The sequence below is a fragment of the Pristis pectinata genome, chromosome 11 (genome assembly GCF_009764475.1).
Source record: "Pristis pectinata isolate sPriPec2 chromosome 11, sPriPec2.1.pri, whole genome shotgun sequence".
In the NCBI taxonomy this organism is placed as follows: domain Eukaryota; kingdom Metazoa; phylum Chordata; class Chondrichthyes; order Rhinopristiformes; family Pristidae; genus Pristis; species Pristis pectinata.
This window is the reverse complement of record NC_067415.1, coordinates 86,820,600-86,844,678: the sequence shown is the minus strand read 5'-3', so window position 1 is coordinate 86,844,678 and position 24,079 is coordinate 86,820,600. Positions and strand designations below refer to the sequence as shown.

At 43.1% G+C, this 24,079-nt stretch overlaps 1 protein-coding gene across 1 annotated transcript in view; it reads right to left on the bottom strand.

Moving 5' to 3' along the window:
* atp6v1ab (ATPase H+ transporting V1 subunit Ab) overlaps positions 1 to 24,048 on the bottom strand; it is a 36,589-nt gene extending 12,541 nt beyond the window's left edge. Inside the window, 12 exon segments of the mRNA XM_052026022.1 lie at positions 531 to 734; positions 1,290 to 1,353; positions 3,331 to 3,445; positions 4,048 to 4,170; positions 5,186 to 5,294; positions 5,903 to 6,065; positions 6,611 to 6,762; positions 7,164 to 7,301; positions 7,543 to 7,757; positions 8,921 to 9,049; positions 9,506 to 9,597; positions 23,982 to 24,048. Coding sequence (XP_051881982.1) covers positions 531 to 734; positions 1,290 to 1,353; positions 3,331 to 3,445; positions 4,048 to 4,170; positions 5,186 to 5,294; positions 5,903 to 6,065; positions 6,611 to 6,762; positions 7,164 to 7,301; positions 7,543 to 7,757; positions 8,921 to 9,049; positions 9,506 to 9,587 — 1,494 coding nt within the window. The 5' untranslated portion in view covers positions 9,588 to 9,597; positions 23,982 to 24,048.
* Between the last annotated feature and the right edge of the window lie 31 nt (positions 24,049 to 24,079).

The following is a 24,079-nucleotide window of genomic DNA, read 5'->3' as shown; positions in this document are numbered from 1 at the left end:
GGGGCCTACTGGCTCATAACCTCTTGACTTTCACACAAGGATGAGGTATCCAATAGGACCCAGTGTCCAGTGGAAATGGTAGATAGGTGGTAAAGGCTTTAAAATAGTAAGAAGGGGATGACGAAAAACAGTATTCTAATGAAAGGTCATCCACTTGACATGTTTACTGCTTCTTTCTCTGGAGATTCTGTCTGACATGCTGAGCATTTCCACAGAGTGGTGGAAGCAAATAGTATGAATGAATTAAAGAAAAGCAAACGAGGGAGAAGGGAACAGAAGGCAATGTTGGTATTTAGTGGAGGGGAGATGGGAAGTGGCTTGAGTGGAACATAAATATTAGCATGGACTGATTGGATCAAACTCCCCGTTTCTGTGCTGTATTTCCTATGTAACCCCATGTAGTGGCAGTGCTTTTGGTACCTAGGGTAGTGTCTGTTCCAAAAGGATCAGCTGTCAGGGAAAAACTGGTTGTGCATGCTTGCTTCCCACTTCCACAATGTAGCCTGTAAAATCTATGGAGAAATACTCACTTTTCCGACAAGCTGGACAATTTCTGCGAGGTCCTCTTCCTCCTGCAGGATTTCTTTAGCTTTGGTCCTGAGTGGCACAAATTCAGTGAAGTGCTTTTCATAGTACTCGTCCAGTGCACGGGTGTACTTGCTGTAGCTGATCAGCCAATTGACTGAAGGAAAATGTTTACGTTGCGCCAACTTCTTATCCAAACCCCAAAATACCTCAAGGCAGACAGAAAACAAAATGATAAATCACCTTTTCATGAAGTCACAATACCACGGAGGAAAAGCCTGCTGACAACACAGGTTCTCCATCCCAAAGATTTTCGGTATTATAAAGTGTGCAAGAAGGTGGTAAAAGGAAAAACAAAGGCCCAAGAAACCAGGAGCACAAGCTAAGCACTAGAAAATCCAATTTTTGTAGTCTGTAATTCTGAGAATTCAATCCATCTTGTACCACGATACTTCTCTATTAGGTGGGCTTCAGACTTCACAATTTTATCCGAGGCAAAACACAGTCAAGTGTTAATGCTCCAGTAACACATCCAAACAATAATCGCCCCCAAAAGACACAATCAGAAGGACTGTAAGAGTTAAGATGTTCCATCTTTGATAATGTTACAGATAAACCAATATTCAATATTGGTTCCCAATCAATTATCAAGAGTGCATTTGAATATTTGTTTCAGTAGATAAAAGCAATTTATTAAATTCTGCTTTGTTGATTGCTACCAGAAGTGGTAATGACGAGGAGAAATTTTAAACTGGTTTTATTACCTGCACGATGCCAAGTGTAGCTGATGTCACAGGATCAGAAAAATCACCACCAGGGGGCGAGACACTGAAACAACACAATGGGTTAGCTGAACAAAACATCCAATCGTTTTGGCAGTTAACTTATCTAGGTGAAACTTCCATTCTGGAAGTGTTGACAATGAATTGTAATAAGAACTGAAGAGTAGGTAGAGGGGACACAAGAGACTGCAGATGCTGGAATCTGGAACAATAAACAACTTGCTGGAGGAACTCAGCAGGTCAGGCAGCACCTGTGGGGGGAAGGAACTGTCGACATTTCGGGTCGAACTCTGCATCAGGATTGAGTGGAAAGGCGAGATAGACTGTGTAAAGAGAAGGGGGGTGGCAAGAAAGGATTCCGAGGTAATTGGTGGACTGAGGAGAGCTGTAAGACGACAGGTAGGGGAGGTGAGTGGGGTGGAGTTGACAGACAGTGGCAGGTAAATGATAGATGAAGGCAGATAAAGAGGAAAAAGGGAAACAAAACAGATGGAACGAGGGGACGGTGAAGATAGGAGACGGCTGCTGGAGGGAGATAAGCAGGAACACAAACCGCTACCAGTGCTGGACAAAGGAGGCGAGACTGGGAACCATTACAGGAGAGGTGAACGGCAGTTGGAACCAGATGGGGGTGACCTGCGTGTGAAGTGGGTGGATGGAACCAGGAGGGGCAGGACGAAGAAGATGGCTGAGGGGGGGGGCTGGGGGTATATGGAAAAGGGGACAAAAATGGGAGCACTGGAGGAAGATCGGGGAGGGGGGGGGGGTTGGGGGTGAGAAAGGGTTACCCGAAATTGGAAAATATTCATGCCATTGGGTTGTAGACTACCCAGACGAAATACAAGGTGTTGTTCCTCCAGTTTGCATTGGGCTTCATCCTGGCAGTAGAGAAGCCTGATGACGGGCAGGTCAGTGTGGGAATGGGAAGGGGAGCTGAAACGGTCTGCAACTGGGAGCTCAGGAGGGCCAGTGTGGACAGAGAATACGGTCGCCCAGACTGCGCTTGGTTTTGCCGATGTAGAGACCACCACATCGGGAGCACCAAATGCAGTAGACGAGGTTGAAGGAGATGCATGTGAACCTTTGCCTCACCTGGAAGGACTGTTTAGGTGGAGAGTGAGTGCAAGAGGGTAAAAACAGGAAAGAGAAAAATGAGAGGAATTATTGGGTTTCTGAAACAATGCAAGGAAACCTTTAGAAGGTTTGGATTTGGATATTATCAGTCTGAGTGATTAGTTTTAGGTTTGAGCAGCATGTTAGAATACACATTCTCAGTCATCTATCTTTTAGTATAAAGCTCTCTCTAAAGTGGACTAACATAGTAGCAAATATCTTAATGGAGATTAGAAGAGTACCTTGTACCACACCCACTTCTTTCTGATAGATTTTGAAGAATCCTTCAGGGAATGATGGGTGACTGGCAACTTATACTCACTGAGAACAATGTAAGAACTGCCTCAAAGTGAAGGACAATACTGAACAGTTACCAAGCAGAACCTGACTGAACATTTACTCCTAGCTAACTGAGGAAGGTTTCTGCATCACTTTGCATCTTTGCAGGTGATCTCTGTTAAACAATGTCATCAATATATCAGATCAAGACCTTAAAAATAACTTGCATGCAGAACACAACAATCTGCTCTTGATCTTTTGGGTGCTTAGCTCATGTAAATGTGGGATTGTTTTTAAATTAAAAAGTACAGACTTCTTGAATGCAGGATTATACACCATGAACAGATGTTGAGAAACTGTATGGCTTGCAAACACGTATGTACAATGGGCCAAAAGCTTACTATTCTCTTTGTTCTTAGCTTTATGAGATTAAGTGATTAAGGGAAATCTCCTTCACTTTATGCATTGGTACCAGGCCAATTCCATTTCATTACTGATACAAAGTATGATTCAATAATGGGCATAAAGAGGTTTACCTCTCATTTTCATAAACCTCAAATCAAACCCGGCACCTTCCCTTCAGGTGAATGCAGATGGGATAGAGACTTCCGGTTTCTGAGGAAATACTTACGCTCCGACAATGCTGACACTGCCCTCTCTCTCGGGGTTTCCCAGACACTTGACGCGGCCTGCACGCTCATAAAATGAGGCTAAACGGGCACCTAGGTAAGCAGGATAACCACTGTCTAGGAAGACAGAAAAAGTTAGATTCAATCTTTTTCCCCAGCAATGAGCATCATTAAGCATCAAGATAAAAGTCTGCTGTAAATACAGATCAAAGGCAATTAGCTCCAATTGCTCTTTATGGAGAACTGAATGAGAGTTACAAATTTTGGGTGAAAGGTGCCAGCACTTGACTCAGTAGCTCAAACCTTGTCTTCAGAAGTGTACCAGCACTGGCCAGTATCCAAAGGCAGGGTAACGTAACCTAGAGTGCAACAATCACAATGGGTTTCCTACTTTCACATACAAGCTTCTCCAATCCCAATTGTAATGCATTATGTGTAATGATTGGGAGTATAAGTGTTCTGAGGATTTAATATCAAGTCTCCTCTCAATGTGATGATATAGCGGCCTTTTGAGAAAGATTGGAGAAACGTGACTCTGAAATAAACGTCATTTCCATTATCCAGCTGGTTGATACGAACAATGCATCAAGCAATGTAAAAAGACCGGCTAACACTCAGGAATGAAGGCTGCCAGTGAACCCAGTCATGGCTTGAATTTGCCATTAACATTGAAACTGGCTTTGAAATTATTTGTTAAGTGCTGTACACAGAAAACCTACCAGCAGGCATCTCCGCCAGTCGTCCGGAGATTTCTCGCAAGGCCTCAGCCCACCGGGAGGTGGAGTCTGCCATCATGCTGACGTGGTAACCCATGTCCCGGAAATATTCAGAAAGTGTAATACCTTTTTAAAATAAGGTGCCAAAGCAGATGTAAGAATTAGAATTCAAATGGTTTAATTTTTATAGTTAAAATGTGGTATTTTCTGCAACAAGCACATGCCTTTCATTAAGTGGAGGTAATGGAAAGGACTATGGGATCACCATTTGAACACTGGGAGTCACACAAAGGGATGGAAAGAGGTGGGGGTGCACAAGCCCACAGCTTGAAGTATCAAAGGAAATTATATACATGAGGATAGGAATAACTAGTGAAGAACTGTAAAAAGACAATTTTGTTGTGAACTGAGAAAGCCGAGAATGGAGTCATGCAAAGATGATTTAAAAAAAGACAACAGCATGGAAAATTGTGTTATGAATGGAGACACAAGGGACTGCAGATGCTAGAAGCTGGAACAGCAAACAAATGCTGGAGGAACTCAGCAGGCCAGGCAGCATCTGTGGAGGAAAACATTGACCGATGCTGTCTGATCCACTGAGCTCCTCCAGCATTTTTGTTTGTTATGAATTTTCAAATGCCACAGAGAGGTCAAACAGACTGGAGGAGGTGCTTCGCAAGATTGCCAAAGTCACGAATGGCTACTTTGAGAGGAGGGAGCCCTGATGCAAGAGATTCAAACAGTTTTATGATACATGGAAAAGAACTGCATATCCTATGTGAGAGAGAGTTCTATGTAGCATTAACTAAGGAGTCAAAGGTGAATTATTTTTTTAAAAGGATGCGCTGATCACAGCTGTTTTGAAGACATTTACAATACAATCAATTGGGCTATCAGGAGTTTACATTATAATCTTCTCTTCAGAAACAACGAAGATTAAACATTATATTATAGAATGAGAATGGGAAAGGTTGGTGCAGGAAGAGCCATTCTATGACAGGCATGTATGGGTTACCTTTGGGGAGGTTTCATCTATAGCCTACCATGATGTATATCCAGTTGTGGTCCTCCAATAATAAAAGCCAACACAATCAATTCAAAACACTACTCAGCAAGATAATTAACCAATGAGATATTATACCAGTATAGATGGAAGCTTCTCTGGCAGCGACAGGCATATTGGATGTATTAGCCACTAAAGATGTTCGCTTCATGATGCTTTCTACTTTTCCATCAACTTCCATCGTCAGCTGCAAGAGGCAAGAGAAATGAGGCCTATTAGCAGAGATCCAAAGAATAGGTTTAGAGAGTGGTCAAATCAGCCCAAATGCTCTCTGAATGCAGCCTTCCAGCAAGACCAATGACTTGAATAGAGCAATAGTAAAATCTGTACCCTCATGTTACACTAATTGAACCACTATATTTTCTTTAAAACAGGAAGAATGAAATATTGAGAGCCAGAGAAGATTCTTGTACTAGAATGCAGCCCAAGACTGAGTACTCAGCAATCACGCCTCATCTTTGATGATGAGCAATTACAAATGCCAAAAGACCAGCCAAAGGACAGGGATCTTCGGGTTAACCTCACATTATAGCGGGGGGGGGGAAGGACTCACTTATCACTTTGCACCTCTGCTCCCGTCATTGGGAAGAGGCATTCCTGGAGTTTTGTTCAGTAGAATAAAATTTTAGTTTCTGGGAGATCAGTCATTTCTCATTTTGTCTTTGCTCTTGCTGAGTTATGCCAAATTCTCAGACTATTTTGCAACCTATTCTTAAACAGCACGTATAAACAGTGTTTCCACTACTTTGCTACCAGTTTTTAAATACTTTTTCTTGAAGGCAACTTGAAACCAACCTCTGGGAAATCTCTCAGTACTTCAGACATCTCATTGCCACGCTCCCCACATCCAACGTAGATGATCACATCACTGTTGGAGTACTTTGAGAGAGACTGAGAAATGACAGTTTTTCCACAACCAAAGGCACCAGGGATGGCCGTTGTTCCACCTTGCACACACCTTTAACAGAACAAAACAAACAATGGTAAGTGAATCCGCTTTGAGCCAACTTTCCAATCAATCCAAGTAGAGATAGGAGACTATTCTTTCCCCATCAGACGCACTAATTATTAAAATGGCTGTAATATCATGCACAAAATCCTTGTGAATGACTCCAGGCCCAAAGTATGGACTCCTTATTTTAGTTATTTGCAAGACTCAACACATTGGTGAGAGGCGCTGGGGTCCAAATCAGGGTGGGCACATACAAGGGAATGCCAATAAAAATGGAAAAAGCAGGGAGGTGAAAACCTGCAGCTTACGTTCAAACATTAGATGTGCATAAAGACTCCAAGACCAGAGTCTGTTGCGCCCTCCTGTGGAATTGCAGCAAGTGCTGCAGAAATGATCACTGTACCAGTTGCACAAGAGACACAGTGCCTACAGCAACAAGGTAATCACTAGCTGTTACTCCAAATGTTGAACTTACAGCAGCCAAAGCATTCTAACCAAGAGTGGGACTAGGCTTTACAACATTTCAAACAACGGACTAAAGATAAACTCACGGGAAAAGAGCGTCTAGCACTCGCTGTCCTGTCAGTAGGGGATGACTTGCCGGAAGCTTCTCAGTGACTGGCCTGACCTGACGGACAGGCCAGACCTGAACCATGGTGAATTTCTCCTTAATTCCTTCAAATTCAAGCTCCAGAACTACATCCTTCAAAAGGGAAAGAAAAAATGCAAATGAGAATTTGAGTTGATCACTGTCATCTTCAAGAAGGACTGCCATTTGTGCACTGCCAGGTTCTCCTCCCTTTATCCTAGCACTGGAAGACACGCGTTCAAACCCCTAGTTCCCGATGATCTGGAATCCTCACTTAAGTTTTCCATTTCTTCAGCACTTCCAAAGAATGCCCTTTTTGGACAACTTTCATTACATTTCTTTCCTCATGTTTTTAAACACAATAACACAAAGAGCTTCACTATGTTAGAAAGGAGGAAATGTGTACTGAAGCAAAATAAAGCAAGATGTCTACATCATCTGGTTTCATGAAAATTTAACTAATAAATCTAGGGATATTTTTGATCAGATTTATGGAACAAAATCTCAATACTTACAGAGACATCATAGTTCCCTGCTGGGGCAACATATGTCACAGTTCCTCTGTTTTTTGGAGGAAGCATGATTTTGTGCTTAATAAGAGAATTTTCAAACACAAAACCATATATATCTCCACCAGTGATGTGACTACCAACCTAAAAATAAAAAGGTAACATGTTACAGCTCATAAGACAACACACATTTTTGATATTATCCATCTTTAATACTAGTCTCCATATTTAAGCTGTTCATTAAAAATGTCAAATACAAATTCTCAAACCAATGACACGAGTCAAGGTGATCCAAATCACATCTCATAGCTGGTACAAAGGAATACGCATGTAACCGGCAAAAAGGTCAACTTTATATGATAAAATTTTTATTGAAAACTCTTACCCGCATATTTTTGGAAGGTGTAAACTCCCATTTTAAGTCTCTACTCAGAGCATTTACGTTGACCCCACGAGGGATGTAAATACTCTGCGTCAGATCATTGATGTCCTTCAGGGGTCGCTGGATTCCATCAAAGATGGCTCCCATAATGCCAGGTCCCAGCTCCACAGATAGGGGCTTCCCTGTTCGCAACACAGGATCTCCGACAGATACACCAGCTGGTGGTGGCTGCTCAGGATAATATGGCTTAAAATACTGCCAATAATGAAGCAAGCTTAACCAAGATATCAGGCACCTTTAATGGCTTTGAAAATACTGAGGAACCCCAGCTCATCAGCACTTATAACCCAGTTATTCAGCTATTTTAGCTGGGTTGTTAGTATGCCTGATACCAGATCCCTGAAACAGACACACCATTTGGAGCTCTGTCATGGGAAGAGTTTACTAGGTGGACAGAGCCAATAATTCATGGTTGTTCTCAAAGCCTCTTTGAAGAAGTGCAATATCCCCACCAACTCCTGAGAATTAATGGCCATGAATGCTCAAAGTGGAAGAGGAGTATTCTGGATGGTACTGACAAGCTCCAGCTGATGCACTGGGAGCACCACACTAAATACCCACCTGTCTGCTACATCAGGCACATTCTGCCTCATGTGAGAGAGAGTGATTCCCACGTTAGCCTCATCAGTCACCTCAGAACCTACGAAACCAGAGTAAAAGCAAGTCATCCTTGATCTTGAAGGTCTGATTACAAGAACAGGTAGCACTTTCACCTTTAAGCAAGAACATTCCAAGTACAAAATTCTAGGCTGATACAACCATTGCTGCACTCCCAAGGAGGCACTGACTGTTGGATGAGACAATAAACAGGCCAATCTCTCAGACGGATGTAAAAAAAAAACCCATGAAACTATTTTGAAACAGCAGGGGTATACTTGCTGGTACCCTGACCTTTAATCATTCTTCTACTAGTATTACTAAATTACATTGCAATTTGTAGGAACCTGCTGTAGTCAAATCATTTGCTTCTTTCCTTGCATTTCTAAACTTCAATTCAAAAGTACTTCATTGCTGGTAAAGTGCTTGAAAGGAAATGAAGGAATGCAAATCTTTCCTACTTTCAGTCCACGCATAAAGAACTACTCGATAAAGTTACTATATATGGAATTAAATCATGGAATACAGGGCTGTCTTTGAACAGTTTATTTCTTCTTATTGGCCCTGGTTTTTCCTGCCTATCCCAAGAAGTTAAGCTGACTCTAGGGGAGGGACAGAAGGGTGGGAGGGATGTCTGGTCATGATATTTCAGTAGGAATATGAATCAGAAAAGTGCACCTATGAGCATATTGCTCAAATTTACATGGCTAATTAATAAGGATACAGGTTTCTTCATAGACCTGGATTGTGGCCATGTCTCCCTCCAAGCGAATAATCTCTCCAACCAGCTCAGAGTGGCCTACACGGACCAGCTCATACATCGCTGCTCCAGCCATATTTGAGGCAGTGACAACTGGAAAATACAAACAGTGAAACAAAGTAAACGTATGGCCCCAGATATAGAAGAAAAACTTGTCATTTTTCTTGCAAATAACCCATTGAGCTATGAATGGTCAATGCTCCTAAATGCCAGAAACTGACAGGGTACAAGATCATCTAGCCATATTTTAAACTTGATTTTCAAAGCTTTCAAGAACCATCCCATCATTTAAGGAAAATTTTAAAGTGCCCAGAAACAGATCCTCACTCTTGAAATTAAGAGGATGATAAAGAATCTGATGAGAGAAACACTGTAGAAAATTGCTTGCTTGTAAATGCTTGCTAGTTAATAAAGTTCCAGTGAATACATCTTTCTGCTCCTAAAGTTGTATCATTTGCTACAGGGTGTCTGTCTGCTTTTAGCAGACAGAAGCTTGCTTATATGAGAATGCTTGCCAATTCCACAACAGTTATTCAGCAAGATACTCACCGGGTCCAGAGACACCATGAACATATCCGATCATTGTCTCGTACTCCACATCTCGGATTTTGGGGAGTTTGCTGAAGTCCATCCTGATCAATCTGAAAATATTTTGTTGTGATCAGTATACAAGTATAAAATCAGTGCCAACTTTTAAAAAAAAAGGGAAACTAAGGGTTCCCTACAGAGATAGGAGAGTTTATACAAGGAAATGGCGGAGGAATTAAATACTTGAAGACAAAAAAACAAACTTCCAGAAATACTACATCAAGGGTCCACTGCAAATGAAATAAAATAAATTAGTGTAAGTAAAGTAATGCTACTAAAGAAGTTAATGACTTTGAAAACCACTAAATCCCAAGGACTTGATGATCTACTTTCAGACTTTTGAAAAAGGTAGCCATGGAGAGGTTCCAAAATTCCATAGATTTTGGAATGTTTTCTGCAGATTGGAGGGTGGTAAATATGACCACAATTTTTAGAGAGGGAGTGTGAAAACAAGAAGCTACTACAGAGGAAGCCTGACATCAGTAGTATACAAAACGCTGGCATCTATAGTAAGTGATATCAAGATACCAAGACAATGCTTGAGCAGAGACAACATGGACTTATGATAGGGAAATCATATTTGATTAATCTATTGGAGTTATTTTACGGTGTATCTCGCAGAGTAAAAGAAAGGAAACTAGTGGGCATTGTCTAACTGGATTTTCAGATGGTTTCTGATAAGGCCCCACATCAGAGGTTAGGACACATGGAGTTGGGATAATATACTACTGTGGATTAAAAGATGACAGATACAAAACAGAATAGGAATGAAAAGGCCTGTATCAGGTTGTGACCAGTGGGATATTGCAGAGATTAATGCTTTGGCCCAACTATTTACAATCCACATCTTAGTTGAGAGGACCACGTATCATATTTCCAAGTTTGCTGATGACTTGAAACCAAGTAGGAATGTGACTAGAGACAAGCTGAGTGAGTGTGCAAGTGGAATACAAGGAGGAAAAAATGGGAGGTTATCCAGCTTGGTAGAACAAACATAAATGTTGACACTTTTTTTTTGAAATGGTGAGATCAGGAAATGTTGATATCTGAAGGGACCTGGGTGTCCTTGTACAGAAGTCACTGAAAGCTTTGTGCAGGTGCAGCAGACAATTAGAAATGAAGATGGTATGTTGCGCTTTATTGATACAGGATTTCACCGTAACAGTATGTAAGCATCTAACTACAATTATATAGTACTTGGGCAAGACCAGATCTGGAGCACTGCATAAAATTCTGGTCTCCTTTACTTAGTGATATATTTGTCAGAGGATGTGCAGTGAAGATTCACCAGACTGGTTCCTGGGGGAAGAGTGTCCGTTGTACAAGGAGTAGGCCAGGCCTCTATTCTGTAGACAGAGACAAAATACTGGAAATACTCAGCAGGTCAGACCGTATCCGTGGAAGAAGAAAGTCAACGTTTCAAGTCAGAGACTCTTCATCAGACATGTATAGGAGAGGCTCTCCTTTACAGTTCAGGCAGAGTCTCTGAATCAAAACATTGACTCCGTTTCTCTTCCCACAGATGCAGCCTGACCTGCTGAGTATTTCCAGTATCTGCACTTACCATCTGTAAGAGCTAGAACTGAAATAAGGAAATATTTCTTAGAGCACGGTGACACTTTGGAATTCTCTTCCCATAGAGCTGTGGAGACTCAGCCATTGAGTTCATTCAAAACAGAGTGATAATTTTTTGGTTATCACAGAATCAAGGGATCATGGGGATAAGGCAGGAAAATGGTACAAGAATAGAAGATCAACCAGGACCTTGTTCAATGGCAAAGCAGGATGGAAATCAAATGGCCTCTTCATGTTTCCATTTCCTTGCTAATTCTAGGCACAAAATTAAAGCCTTAAACATATTCACCGAATGTGCACTTGTGAACTGATCCACAGTTACAAGCACTGTAGGTTGTGTAGGCCGGGTTATGTAATCATTTCAAAGCTAAATAGAATTGAAATCTCTTCAGATAGTCAAAATTTTACAGAAGGATATGGCTCACACAATGGATAACTGAGCATACATTGTGTTTTTTGCTCAGTTATCCATTGTGTGAGCCATATCCTTCTGTAAAATGGATTAAGTTTCAATTTGTAAATGTGAGGAAGTGAAGGGTTAAGAATTGCAACCATACCTATAACTGGCAAACAAAATATATATATATGCATTTATATTTCTTTAGCAAGGACTAGCAAGCTGCTGACCCACTAGTTAGGTTGGAATGTTAAGTATGTTAACTGCCTTTGTTTCGGGTAACGAACCAATCCGATATGTCAGACGGTGGCGATACTGACTGTAATTAATATCGAGGTGAAGACTTGGTCTGAACAATGAAGGGTGATACCTGCCTTTGAAAGCCTTGATCATAACTCAATTATACTAAGACAAAAGGTGTGATAGCTGTCTCAGGATCTCTATAGCTTGACTGAAACTCGCGGCGCCGTTTGCATGGGATGTGCGTGACAATTCCTGTATAAATGTCTGTCTGCCCTTTGTTCGGGGAGAACTCGGGAAGCGACTCTTAGTGAGTGCTGAAGAGAATTCTCCTAGCAGTGCACTGCTAATAAAGGTATTTGTTCGAATCAACCGCGTGGCACTGTGTTACTTACAGCGGACAGAAGGGGAAAATTAATTTCGAGATGACAAATGAAGAGGACATAACTGTTGTGAAGCTCCTGGAACTTAAACAACTGTTGAGCAACTACAGTGCCCTCTAGCATATGGTTCTTTCTGTAGCCTCAAAGGGATCCTTATTTGAAAAAAATGAAACAACTAACATTCTGCTTTCATTGCACAAGATTCTCGGATTATCTTAGGCTGCCCAGTCAAAGTGAAATTCAAGAATTAAACCCCCCAATACTGGAAAACTTAAATCAAAGATTGTAGATACTTTCAAATAGGTTACAACATAATTCTTTCACTTCTGCTATCTTAAGTTAATTTTGTGAGCTGTTTCTCAGTTGTTTGTGCAATTTTGGTTTAGTTTCTGGGAGAAAAAAGCCAAGACTTAAACAAGGAGAATCATGATTCATTTGCTGTTCCCTTCCAAATTTATCAGTCTTTCCAACAGCAATCTGTAGTCCCACTGAAACACACTGGACGGCTAAACGTTCATCATCCTGATGTGCAAGGGGAGAAAAATTGGGAAAGATTTTGTCACTCAAACAAAAGTAGGTACATGTTAATGAAACAGTATACAAGGATGGGGGGGGGGGGGGGGGGGGGGAAGAAATTCTACAGAATCTCAAACCTCAGGATTAACAAAAACAGAAAATGCTAGAAATACTCAGTAGTTCAGGCTGCATCTGTGGGAAGAGAAACAGAGACAAAGTTTCAGGTGGGAGGCACTGTGTCAGAACTGAAAAGGAGAGAGACACAAGAGACTACAGATGCTGGAATGTGGAGTGGCAAACAACCTGCCAGATAAACAATGAACAAGGTCATCTGGTCAATAAGTGAATGAGAGCAGTTAGAGGGCAAGAACATAGACTAAAGGACTGACAAAAGAAAGTGGGAATTGCAAAATGCAGAGCAGGAGGACAAGCTCATTGGGGTTACCTCCTTGCCCTGACACATTTATGTATATACTCCAACATTCGAACAGGACTGACAATTTATCACCATGGAACACTACTGGCAGGTTTGCAAAGTCATTTTCAAATTCTTCCTGATAACAACTGTACTATTTTAAACAACTGATACATTCGTCTAAGCTAACAAAGATCTTTGAAAACTGTGAAATTTGCACTTTTATAGCATCTTTCACGAAGTGCTTTAAAGCCAATGCTGTTAACAATTCAATTGTAGGAAACACAAGTTAACTTTTTATCCAAACTGCTGGAGGAACTCAGCAGATTGAGCAACGTGTGGAGCCTGACGTAGGGTTTCAACCCAAAATGTTGACTATCCTTTTGCCTCCACAGATGCTGCTTGACCCGCTGAGTTCCTCCAACAATTCATCTTTTTTGGTCCAGATTCCAGCATCTGCAGTTTCTTGTGTCTCCTGTAGAAATATTTATTTTTACACACACAGGAAGATCACACAAGAAACAAACAACCCGTTGTTAGATAAATGCTGGGCAGGACAAGGAAAAACTCCATTGTTTTTCTTAAAAACACTGCCAAGATCTTTTAATTCCTCCTGAAAGAGCAGACAGACTGACTTAAAATCTCATCCAAATGACAGAGGGCTAGAAATTATTTTGAGCACAATGGAAATTAACTTTCTTTACATATGGGTCAGATAGTTCCTGAAATTTTGTCGGGAAAGACCTGCATACACATACAGGTCACCAGGTGTGTACAAGTGTCATTCAAAGGCTTGCAGCACATCCTGATGTCATTTGCACAAAGTTCATTCGCACATTTGAGGTTTGCTCACTGACAGAGCTTAACCGGAGAGTAGACCTACGTTTCTCAGCAGTAAAAGGTCCAAGCTTATTTGCCTTATTGGTGGGATACTCGGGCATTGATCTTCAAGAGGCGCCACCTCAAAAAGGCAGCATCCATCATTAAGGATCCTCACCACCCAGGACATGCCCTCTTCTCATTACTACCATCGGGAAGGTGGTACAGGAGCCTGAAGACCCACACTCAATGATTCAGGAACAGCTTTTTCCCCTCCGCCATCAGATTTCTAAACGGTCCATGAACACCACCTTGTTATTCCTCTTTTTCACTATTTATATTTGTAACTTAGAGTAATTTTTACGTTTTGCACTATGCTGCTGCAAAATAAATTTCACGACATACGTCAGTGATAATAAACTTGATTCTGATCTTCTTGCAGGCACTTCTTTCCAACCCCTGGCCTCCCCTATTAGGTGCATCTCCCATTCCCTCTGCATCACTTCACAGTAGACTGCTTTAATATGCCTTTCCTGGTACTGAACAATTTCTTTGGCCAATGAACCTAACAATGCAACGAGCAGTGTACTGGAGGGTTAGCTCAGTATCACATTCAAATCTAGTGGAGGTTGCTACATACTGACCCATAGTCGATAATCCCATGAAAATATTGATCTATCACATTGTCAGTCTGGAGCATTTTTAATCAATGACATCTGTGCATTTGTGACACAAATAACCAATCTCTCCCAATTCTTCCCTGACAGCGGACTTTCAACAGGTTGACCACACATCTTCCAATATTTCTCCTTGTCCTGTTGGGCTGGTCTGCCTTTGCCAGCACTTGTCATTTATCTAGTTGTAGTTGAATAGTGCCTTGCAATAGCTTCTTATCCCTCTGGGCCTAAGATTCTATCTTTGGCCATCTCCAATTTGTCATGCACAATCATCCCTCGGCAATACAATATCAGTATTCACATCCAAACTGATATCCCTGATCTACGATCATCCATGCCTTTTTCACCTCTATGCTTAATTTCTAAATACACTTCAGGTTATCAAAATAAAAGTCGAGTTTGTCATCTGCACAAGTCCAAGTGTGCACAGGTGCAATGGAAAACTTACTTGCAGCAGCAGCATCATCACAGGTACATAGCATACAAGTAGCATTCACAAGAAAAACAAATTATACATAACTTTTTTACAAGAATGAACACAATTAAAAACAAGGAAGTCCTCTCGCTCTCCTTGTTCGTCCTGTAAACTGGATCATTTGATGCCATGTCCCAATGTAGACCAAGACCCCTTCACCCACATTCACTGGCTAATTTGACCGAATACAATGGTGAATCTTTCCACCAAAGAGTGAGCAAAAAGGATACAACTACAGAACAAAAAGACCCCACTTGTCCCAAGTTACCAACACATATTAAGATTTGATTAATACTAACACTGGTGCATCTTCACACTCACATTTGCATAATTACACGTTCAACAATATGCATGTTCACTAGCTAGATGATATGTATGATTTCAACACAATGAAATTAGGACAACTGTGGAGTTTCCACATGACCAAATTCTCACTGAGAATTTCAGCCTGTCATTTACTTTCAAATCAGTTTTCTTAAAGGTGTATCAACAATATGTGGAACATGTATTGCTTGAGATGCCAGCATCTGCAGTAATTTGTTTCTTCATTTTGCTGCTCTATTGCACAGTATCTTCAAGGTATGCCCACTTGGAAGAAGTTTTCCTCTTCTCTTTGATGGGAGTTCTGTGAGACTCTCTCTCACTGCTCACCCTGTGATTTCGATTGCTCTCCTGCTGTATGACCACACTCTCACCCAAACCCAATACAGCCACTTCTCCTTCCAGAGTACTTGTCTCCACCACTATCTTGGCCTACATAACTTCCAGCTCCATTTCCTGGCCTCCTAGTTAGCTCTTGCTCCATCTCTTCCCTCCAGCTTTTTATACTGGCTACATCCCCTCCATCCTTCAGTCCAGATGAAGGGTCTCAACCCGAAACATCGACTGTCCATTTCCCTCCATAATGCTGCTTGTTGAGTTCCTTCACTATTTTGGGTGTTGCTTCAGGTTCCAGCATCTTGTGTCTCCGTATGTGGAACACTACTTTCCAACACCTCTATTAAGGTTCGAAACAGAAGATTCAGAGTCTCCTGGGACCTTACTAGTTTCAGTTCCAAATTATGAATGTCATCATTTTTAACCACCTCAGTTTCCCATTAGAAAACCAATTCACTAATTCTTATTCAAGCTACATCTTGTTTGAGACTCAAGAGGACAGCAAACAAATGTATTGTTCTAATTTTAGTTAGATGATCCATTTTGTACCTCACCCCCTCACTCAGTACAATAAATGATAAAGATTAAAAGGACAATGTTAAATAGACAATGAGTAAAATACCTCTAATCACTGGTTAACCAAACTAGACAGCCATCAGAAAGAAACAGCAAGGAGTGAGCTAACGCAGCACTAGAGGTTTTACTTTTTTTTTGCTCCTGCTCATGGTGCATGTCCAATTAGCAAAAGCCTCATCTCTTTCTCCTTTGGTTGTCAATTGCAGTCGCAGCAGGGTAGTTTTGCCCAAGGCACAATTTTACTGAAGCCAGGAACAGCAAGGTTAAATGCATGTCAAAAAAAAAATCCTTAACTATTACAAGTTTTGTTTTGGATTGGCATATTGGGAAGGAGTGAACAAAAAGATACTTTTCCCTCCAAGTTATTATATTTGAACCATCCTTTTATGCAAGTAGATTGCTTGACTGTCATCTAATCATTTCAGAAGCACTGAATGCAAGTTTCAGGGACCTATGCTGGGATATCTCATTCCCCACACAATAACCACAGATGTTTTATAAAATTTACTATCCACATTTTTAAGGAACAATTTGTTTGCTGAATGGAAGGTAGTAAAATATTAATCTTCATTTCTCAAACTCAAGCTTACTGAAAAGTAACATCTAAACAACATAGTTAATATGTCTAATATATAAAAAAAAGTTCAGTGGAAAGTCCAATTGTAAGTTGACAAAGTTACTTAATAACAATGTTTGTTAAGTATCTTGGTGTTGAATATTTATACACACAATCAAATGTGCTTCAGATTTTCAAAGTAAATTTAATTGCAAGACAGTTTATTTTTAAAACACAAGTTGGACCATAATACTTGTTCATGTATACCAATTCAGTATAATGGCAACTTTTTGCTTTTATGATAAAATAGATACAAAAGACTAGTTAAATTTGATAAAAATTTTGAAAGGACTAACTTTGAAATGACCCATTATATAGAACTATGGCAGATGCTGCATGAAAGTCAATGATGCAGTAAATTGCTTCTTCTCAATTGGGGCTTGCGCAAGGTTAGTGACATTCTGCTTGTAGGAAATATGACTCAAGAAGATCTGTCATGCCAAAAATTGCTAACTTGCAAGCTTCTGAACAGCAAGACATTTAATGACAAAAAAAACAAGAAAATTATACAGCTCCTGCAATCTAAGATAGTTGTAGACATCAAGATCACAAAAGAAGGGCAAATGAATAACATTACTATGTAAATAGTAATCCATTTGCCCTTTTGTGATCTTGATGTCTACAACTATTTTAGATTGCAGGAGCTGTATAATTTTCTTGTTTTTTTTCCATTGTCTTGCTGTTCAGTATAGCTCCCTATACTGTTACATTACTAAATAGTAATATAACAGTATAGGGAGCAGAAAATGATAGCGATTTTGTAATTGGACAGAATGCAGGAGGGTAGGGCAATACAGCCCAAAAGATGGCAGAGCGAGACAATTGGTCTAATTGCTGGAAAAGACTGCACAGATCAGATATAAAACTGCAGCCATGTTTGAAAACAAGGGCAAACAGCCCTGTAGATTATGTGCTGATTTGCACTTTGATTTTGCAAAATATAACATAGCAATATTCTTTTCATTGTGATCACTGCTGCTTATTAGGGGCAAATTGCTTAAACTTTTTAACCTGCACAGCAAATCTCAATAAGTATAAGTGTGGAAATCCTGTGTTCCTGGCCAGGATCTGACATTTATTTCCTGCCTATGGGCTGCTGTTGGATTCTTCTTGGAAATCTTATGATGAAACAGATGGTTGCTCAGCTCTTACATTGGGGAATAAAACCATAGAACCATACAGCAGAAAACAGGCCCTTTGGCCCACCATGTTGTGCCATCCATCAAACCACCTTCACACTACCTAAACCCTTCCTCCCGCATATCCCCCCATCCCACACTCCTCCATATGCCTATCCAACAAGCTCTTGAACCTGTTCAATGTATCTGCCTCCACCACCACCCCAGGCAGTGCATTCCATGCACCAACCACTCTCTGGGTGAAAAACCTCCCCCTGACATCTCCCCTGAACCTCCCACCCATAACCTTAAAGCCATGACCTCTCGTCTTGAGCATTGGTGCCCTGGGAAGGAGGTGCTGGCTCGCAGATCCTGGCCTGGGTTATACAAGGCACAGAATCTGCAAGCCCATTCATTGGATGACAACTGTATGGCTACAAGAGAAAAGTAAGATAACTTGTATGTTAAATTATCTGTGATGGCTTTAACTTTAATCTTAAAGTTTTTTTTATTTAAATAGTTTATTTCATTTCTAAATGTTAGCTGTGGCTAGGGACACCTTTGACAGATAGCAAAGCCAGAGAAGGTGGCTTGTTAGCAGAGTTTTGTGGGCAGAACTTGCTCTGACCCTACAATATCACCCAATTACATTGCTCAAGGCCCAAGGAATTCCTGGCTTGTTTTAACCAAAAAACCCAGCTGTACTGATTTGGATCTGGCAAGTTTGGGACCAAATGACATGCAAGTGTATATAGTGGGGCCAATTCCTTGCAAAGTAGGTCAAATTAAAAAATTAAAGCTACCCCATTACAATTATTTGCACATATTTTGCCTGATGTGCATGAATCATAATTGAATGAGTTTAAAAACTTGCATTTTAAAACAAAGTAGGTTTGCCATTCCTTTGTTTCAGCTAGAATATATCAATTTGGAACTAATGAATTTGGATATAGTCTAATGAAATTGATGACAATACATATATTCTTGTCACTGGGTAATAAAACTGCAATTTTGGATGCAATTTCTTTTGTCCCATCATGAACTAAACTTCAAACATCAAGACTCAAGGTTGGAGTAAAAATGCATGGGATGAGTTCCACTGCTGCCATGGGTGTATCCTGCGACATTTATCAGATGTATACAAGGACACTGGATTATGACAAGAAACATTTGGCTATATTTGGTTTCTGCATCCCAAAAAACTAGTCAAGTAACTTTTTAACACTCACCACCTATGCTCACTTTAAGAATAGCTGAATGCAAAAATTCTGGAGGACTTCCAAGTTGTTGGTTATCTAGTTACTAGATGCCAATAAGGAATGTTTAAGGAAAAACAACATTTACTTCCCAGCCATAAACTCCAAGGCAGTGATAGGTGGCTTTATACATGAATAGCATAGCAAGGCACTGCGGAGAACATCAAGCCAAGCTATGTGGGCTTCAGGCCAGACCAACTTGGTGGCAAATTCCTGACTTTGAAAGATGTTAATGAATCTGTTGAATTTGCACATCAATGCAAGATCATGCTTTTTTTGTTCCTATCCAACATAACAATTGAGTTTAATTTTGCAATTTGCCATAGTTGGATTTGTACTCATAATGTCTCTTAGGTCGCTCCTGTATCAGTCTCTACACCTACATACCCATTAAAGCATTCCGGTGAGAGGGTGGGGAAGGAAGAAGTTGAGAATAAATGAAGTAAAAGAACACACTGCTCACTGAAAATGTACACACCATACACCAAAAGCCAGGATAATTCATCCTATGGTGAAGAGCTCATGGACAGCAAAATGGCAATTTCATCCAGGTGCTATCTTCTGACAGTGGACAGAACAAAATGCATTTTTTCATAATACTATTGTGGTATTTCACAAGCATGTTGTAGCTGACCAGCTAACAACACAGCTATTCAGATCATAACTGATGAATCAAACATCTGCAGTAGATTCACAATATATTGCATAAAATAGACATTTCCTTACATTGCCTCATTATTGTCAATCACCTTCAATCTATATCTTATGCTTACTGACTCACCTCTGATTGTAAATGGTTCTTATCGAATCTAACAAAAATTTGAAATCTTAATCGTCTCCTCAAACTTCCAAAGAACTCAACGTCTCTCTCACCAATGTGCGATTAGGGAGAAATGATTGAAGGCCTATGCTTTAAAATGTTTTGAATTACAATCAATGTACTATTTTTATATAATACTTCAATATGTAAATAGAATTTACAATTAGTTCCCACTGTATTGTTATACAGTAAACTAGCATCTGTTTTTTTCAGGTCCTTCTGGAAATTTTACTTTGATTCTTGTTTTATATACATGTGAAGTCTCAGATCCACTTAACACCACAGTGTATAAGTCAAGCTAATTCCTGAAACACATCAATTCTTTAAAAGTTTCACTCCCTCTGACAGAAAATAGCTTTATAAGTGACCTAACATTGTCCCTTGACTTCTTCCTTGAACGGAGGAAGAACCAGTCATCCTCCATCTGGGCGAACTTGTAATCCACTCAATGTGCAGAGCAATACAAGAAAGTAATAGTATGCCACCTGGTCTCTCAAGTCTACCCAACTATTCAATATGATCATGGCTGATCTGCCCCAAGCCTCATCTCCTCTTGTTATTGTTTCTCACGATCCCTGATTCATTGATCACTCACAAATCAATTTACCTCTTTAAATGCTCCCAGTGGCTCTGAGAAGAAATTCTTATTATTTCAATTTTAAATGACCGTCCCACTATCTTGCAACTGCGTCCCCTTCTTCAAGACTCAATCCTGGAGGCCTTCAGTTATAAGAAGAGACTAGATATGCTGGGGCTTTTTTGCCTGGAGCGTAGGAGGCTGAGGGGTGACCTTATAGAGGTCTATAAAATCATGAGGGGCATAGATAAGGTGGATGGTCAGAGTCTCCCTAACCCCCCACCCCCCCAGGAAAGGAGTCTAAAACTGGAGGGTACAGACTTAAGGTGAGGGGGAAGATTTAAAGGGGACCCAGGGGACAACTTTTTTAAAAAAATCACAGAGAGGGTGGTGGGTATGTTGAACAAGCTGCCAGAGGGAGTGGTTGAGGGTACAATTTCAACATTTAAAACACATTCGGACAGGTACATGGATAGAGGAAGTTCAGATGATATGGGCCTAAAGCAGGCAGATGGGACTAGCTAAGATAGGCAACTATGTCGGCATGGACAAGTTGGGCCAAAGTATTGTTCTTGTGCTGCACAACTCTACGAGTCTATAACTCATTCACTAATGGAAACATCTCAATATCCACCATGTCATGTCCTCTCACTGAAACACACAAGATCCTAAGATCACCCCTCAGCACCAAGCTGTATTTCAAACTTTCCCCAACAGCCTGATTGCTTTCTGCTTTTGTTTTTAAAAGCGGTTCATAAGATAACCTACTCAGTCTGTGAATTAGATAGTGAATCTCTTTTGAACTGCTTCTATAACTAGTTTATCCCTTCTTAAATAAAAGGGACCAAAACTGCACACAGTACTCCAAGTGCAACCTCACCAACACCCAATTATAATCATACTTCTCTACTGTTAAACACCAATCGCCTAACAAGAAAATTACTTGATTGATCTATGACTCTTCTATTCCTTAACTTCTCCATCACAGAGAACAGATTTGTGACCAACATCCACTCTAGCCCACAGACTCTCACAGATATCTTGATTATATTTCCTTCCTCGTTTCCCGTTTTGACAGTAATCTCAAAATGAAAAGTTATCAGTACATAATTTCTACTAGTTCTCCTTTTTACTACCTTGATGTATTTATGTATGGAATGATCTGTCCGCATGACATGCAAACAAAAAGCTTTTCACTTTATCTTGGTATATGTGACAATAATAAACCAGCGCCATTATTCAGCACACAATGATTGGCCAGTGCATTAAGTCCTTTCACATTAGTTGTGAAACTACTGTTTCATTTCCTAAAACTGGTACAAGGCACGGCTTGGCTCTTCCCTCTCACCCTCCCTACCTTCCCCGGATGATTGATGGACAACCGATGATGCAGCACCTCTACAGCCAATTCACCTGCTACTCTGCCACTACACAAAACATGCAAAACCTTGAAAAAGCAGAGGGCAAGGGAGATTGTAAATGTGGGGGAAATGGGGGAGAGGAAGAGAAAAGATGATAGTGTCAGAATGTGTGGAGGTAAAGCAGAATGTAATCAGGCTAGCAGGGAGAGATTTAAATCCGGCTTGGTGCTATGGGAAGGAAGCTGTCTTCTCCGACATCCACCAAGCCCCTCAGAATCAGATTTATTATAGAACAATTACAGCACAATTCAGGCCCTTTGGCCCACAAAGCTGTGCCGAAAACTGACATATAACGTGGAATTTGTTTTACGGCAGCAGTACAGTGCAAAGACATGAAATTACTATGAATTACAGAAATAAGTAAATAGTGCAAAAAAGAGAAATAAAGCGGTAGTATTCATGGACCCTTCCCCCCCCTTCAGTCCCGGGCTCATTGCCCGCTCCCTCTCTCTCCCCTCCACCAGCCCCAGGCTCAGTGCCCCCTCCCTCCCTCCTCCACCAGCCTTGGAGCTCATTGCCCTCTCCCCTCCACCAGCCCCGGGCTCAGTGCCCCCTCCCTTCCTCCCTTCCCCCCCCCCCCCCCCCAGCCCCGGGCTCAGTGCCCCCTCCCTCCCCCCGCCCCCAGCCCCGGGCTCAGTGCCCCCTCCCTCCCTCCCCCCGCCACCAGCCCCGGGCTCAGTGCCCCCTCCCTCCCCCCCCCAGCCCCCTCCCTCCCCCCCTCCCTCCCTCCCCAGCCCCCTCCCTCCCCCCCTCCCTCCCTCCCCAGCCCCCTCCCCCCCCTCCCTCCCCCCCTCCCTCACTCCCCAGCCCCCTCCCCCCCCCTCCCTCCCCAGCCCCCTCCCCCCCCCCTCCCTCCCCAGCCCCCTCCCCAGCCCCCTCCCCCCCCCCCAGCCCCCTCCCCCCCTCCCTCCCTCCCCCCTCCCTCCCCAGCCCCCTCCCCCCCCCTCCCTCCCTCCCCAGCCCCCTCCCCCCCCTCCCTCCCTCCCCAGCCCCCTCCCCCCCCTCCCTCCCTCCCCCCCCTCCCTCCCCAGCCCCCTCCCCCCCCCTCCCCCCCTCCCCAGCCCCCTCCCTCCCTCCCCAGCCCCCTCCCCCCCCTCCCCAGCCCCCTCCCCCCCCTCCCTCCCTCCCCAGCCCCCTCCCCCCCCCCAGCCCCCTCCCTCCCTCCCCCTCCCCCCCCAGCCCCCTCCCTCCCTCCCCCCTCCCCAGCCCCCTCCCCCCCCTCCCTCCCTCCCCAGCCCCCTCCCCCCCCCCCAGCCCCCTCCCTCCCTCCCCCTCCCCCCCCAGCCCCCTCCCTCCCTCCCCCCAGCCCCCTCCCCCCTCCCCCCCCAGCCCCCTCCCTCCCTCCCCCCCCCCCAGCCCCCTCCCTCCCTCCCCCCCCCCCAGCCCCCTCCCTCCCTCCCCCCCCCCAGCCCCCTCCCTCCCTCCCCCCCCCCCAGCCCCCTCCCTCCCTCCCCCCCCCCAGCCCCCTCCCTCCCTCCCCCCCCCCCAGCCCCCTCCCTCCCTCCCTCCCCCCCAGCCCCCTCCCTCCCTCCCCCCCTCCCTCCCCCCCCCAGCCCCCTCCCTCCCTCCCTCCCTCCCCCCTCTCTCCAGCAGCCCCGAGCTTGCTGCCTCCCACCTCACTGCAGACCTCCCCAGTTCCCCTCCGAGCTGCAGCCCGAGGTCAATCGCCCAATGAGTCAAAATCAGTCAGTCAGTTAAACTGTCCCCGAGCCGCTGCCCTGCCGGGAGGAGCCGCACACCGACACCGGCCCCGGACCGGCCGGCCTGCCTGCTGGGAGGAGCCGTGGCCCGGGGCCAGCCGTAGCCATAGCCGTATCCCAATCCCAACCCCAGCCGTGCCGTGCGGAGCCGTACACCGAGCCCAGGCCCCGGCCCCGGCCCGGCCCCGCCGCCCGTTACCTGCGTCTCTCCGCCGCTGCTCGAGCTCCTGCAGTCGGTTGACAGTCAGCTGACCAACCACCGCGCCTGCGCACACGGCCACACTGCAGGGGGCGGGG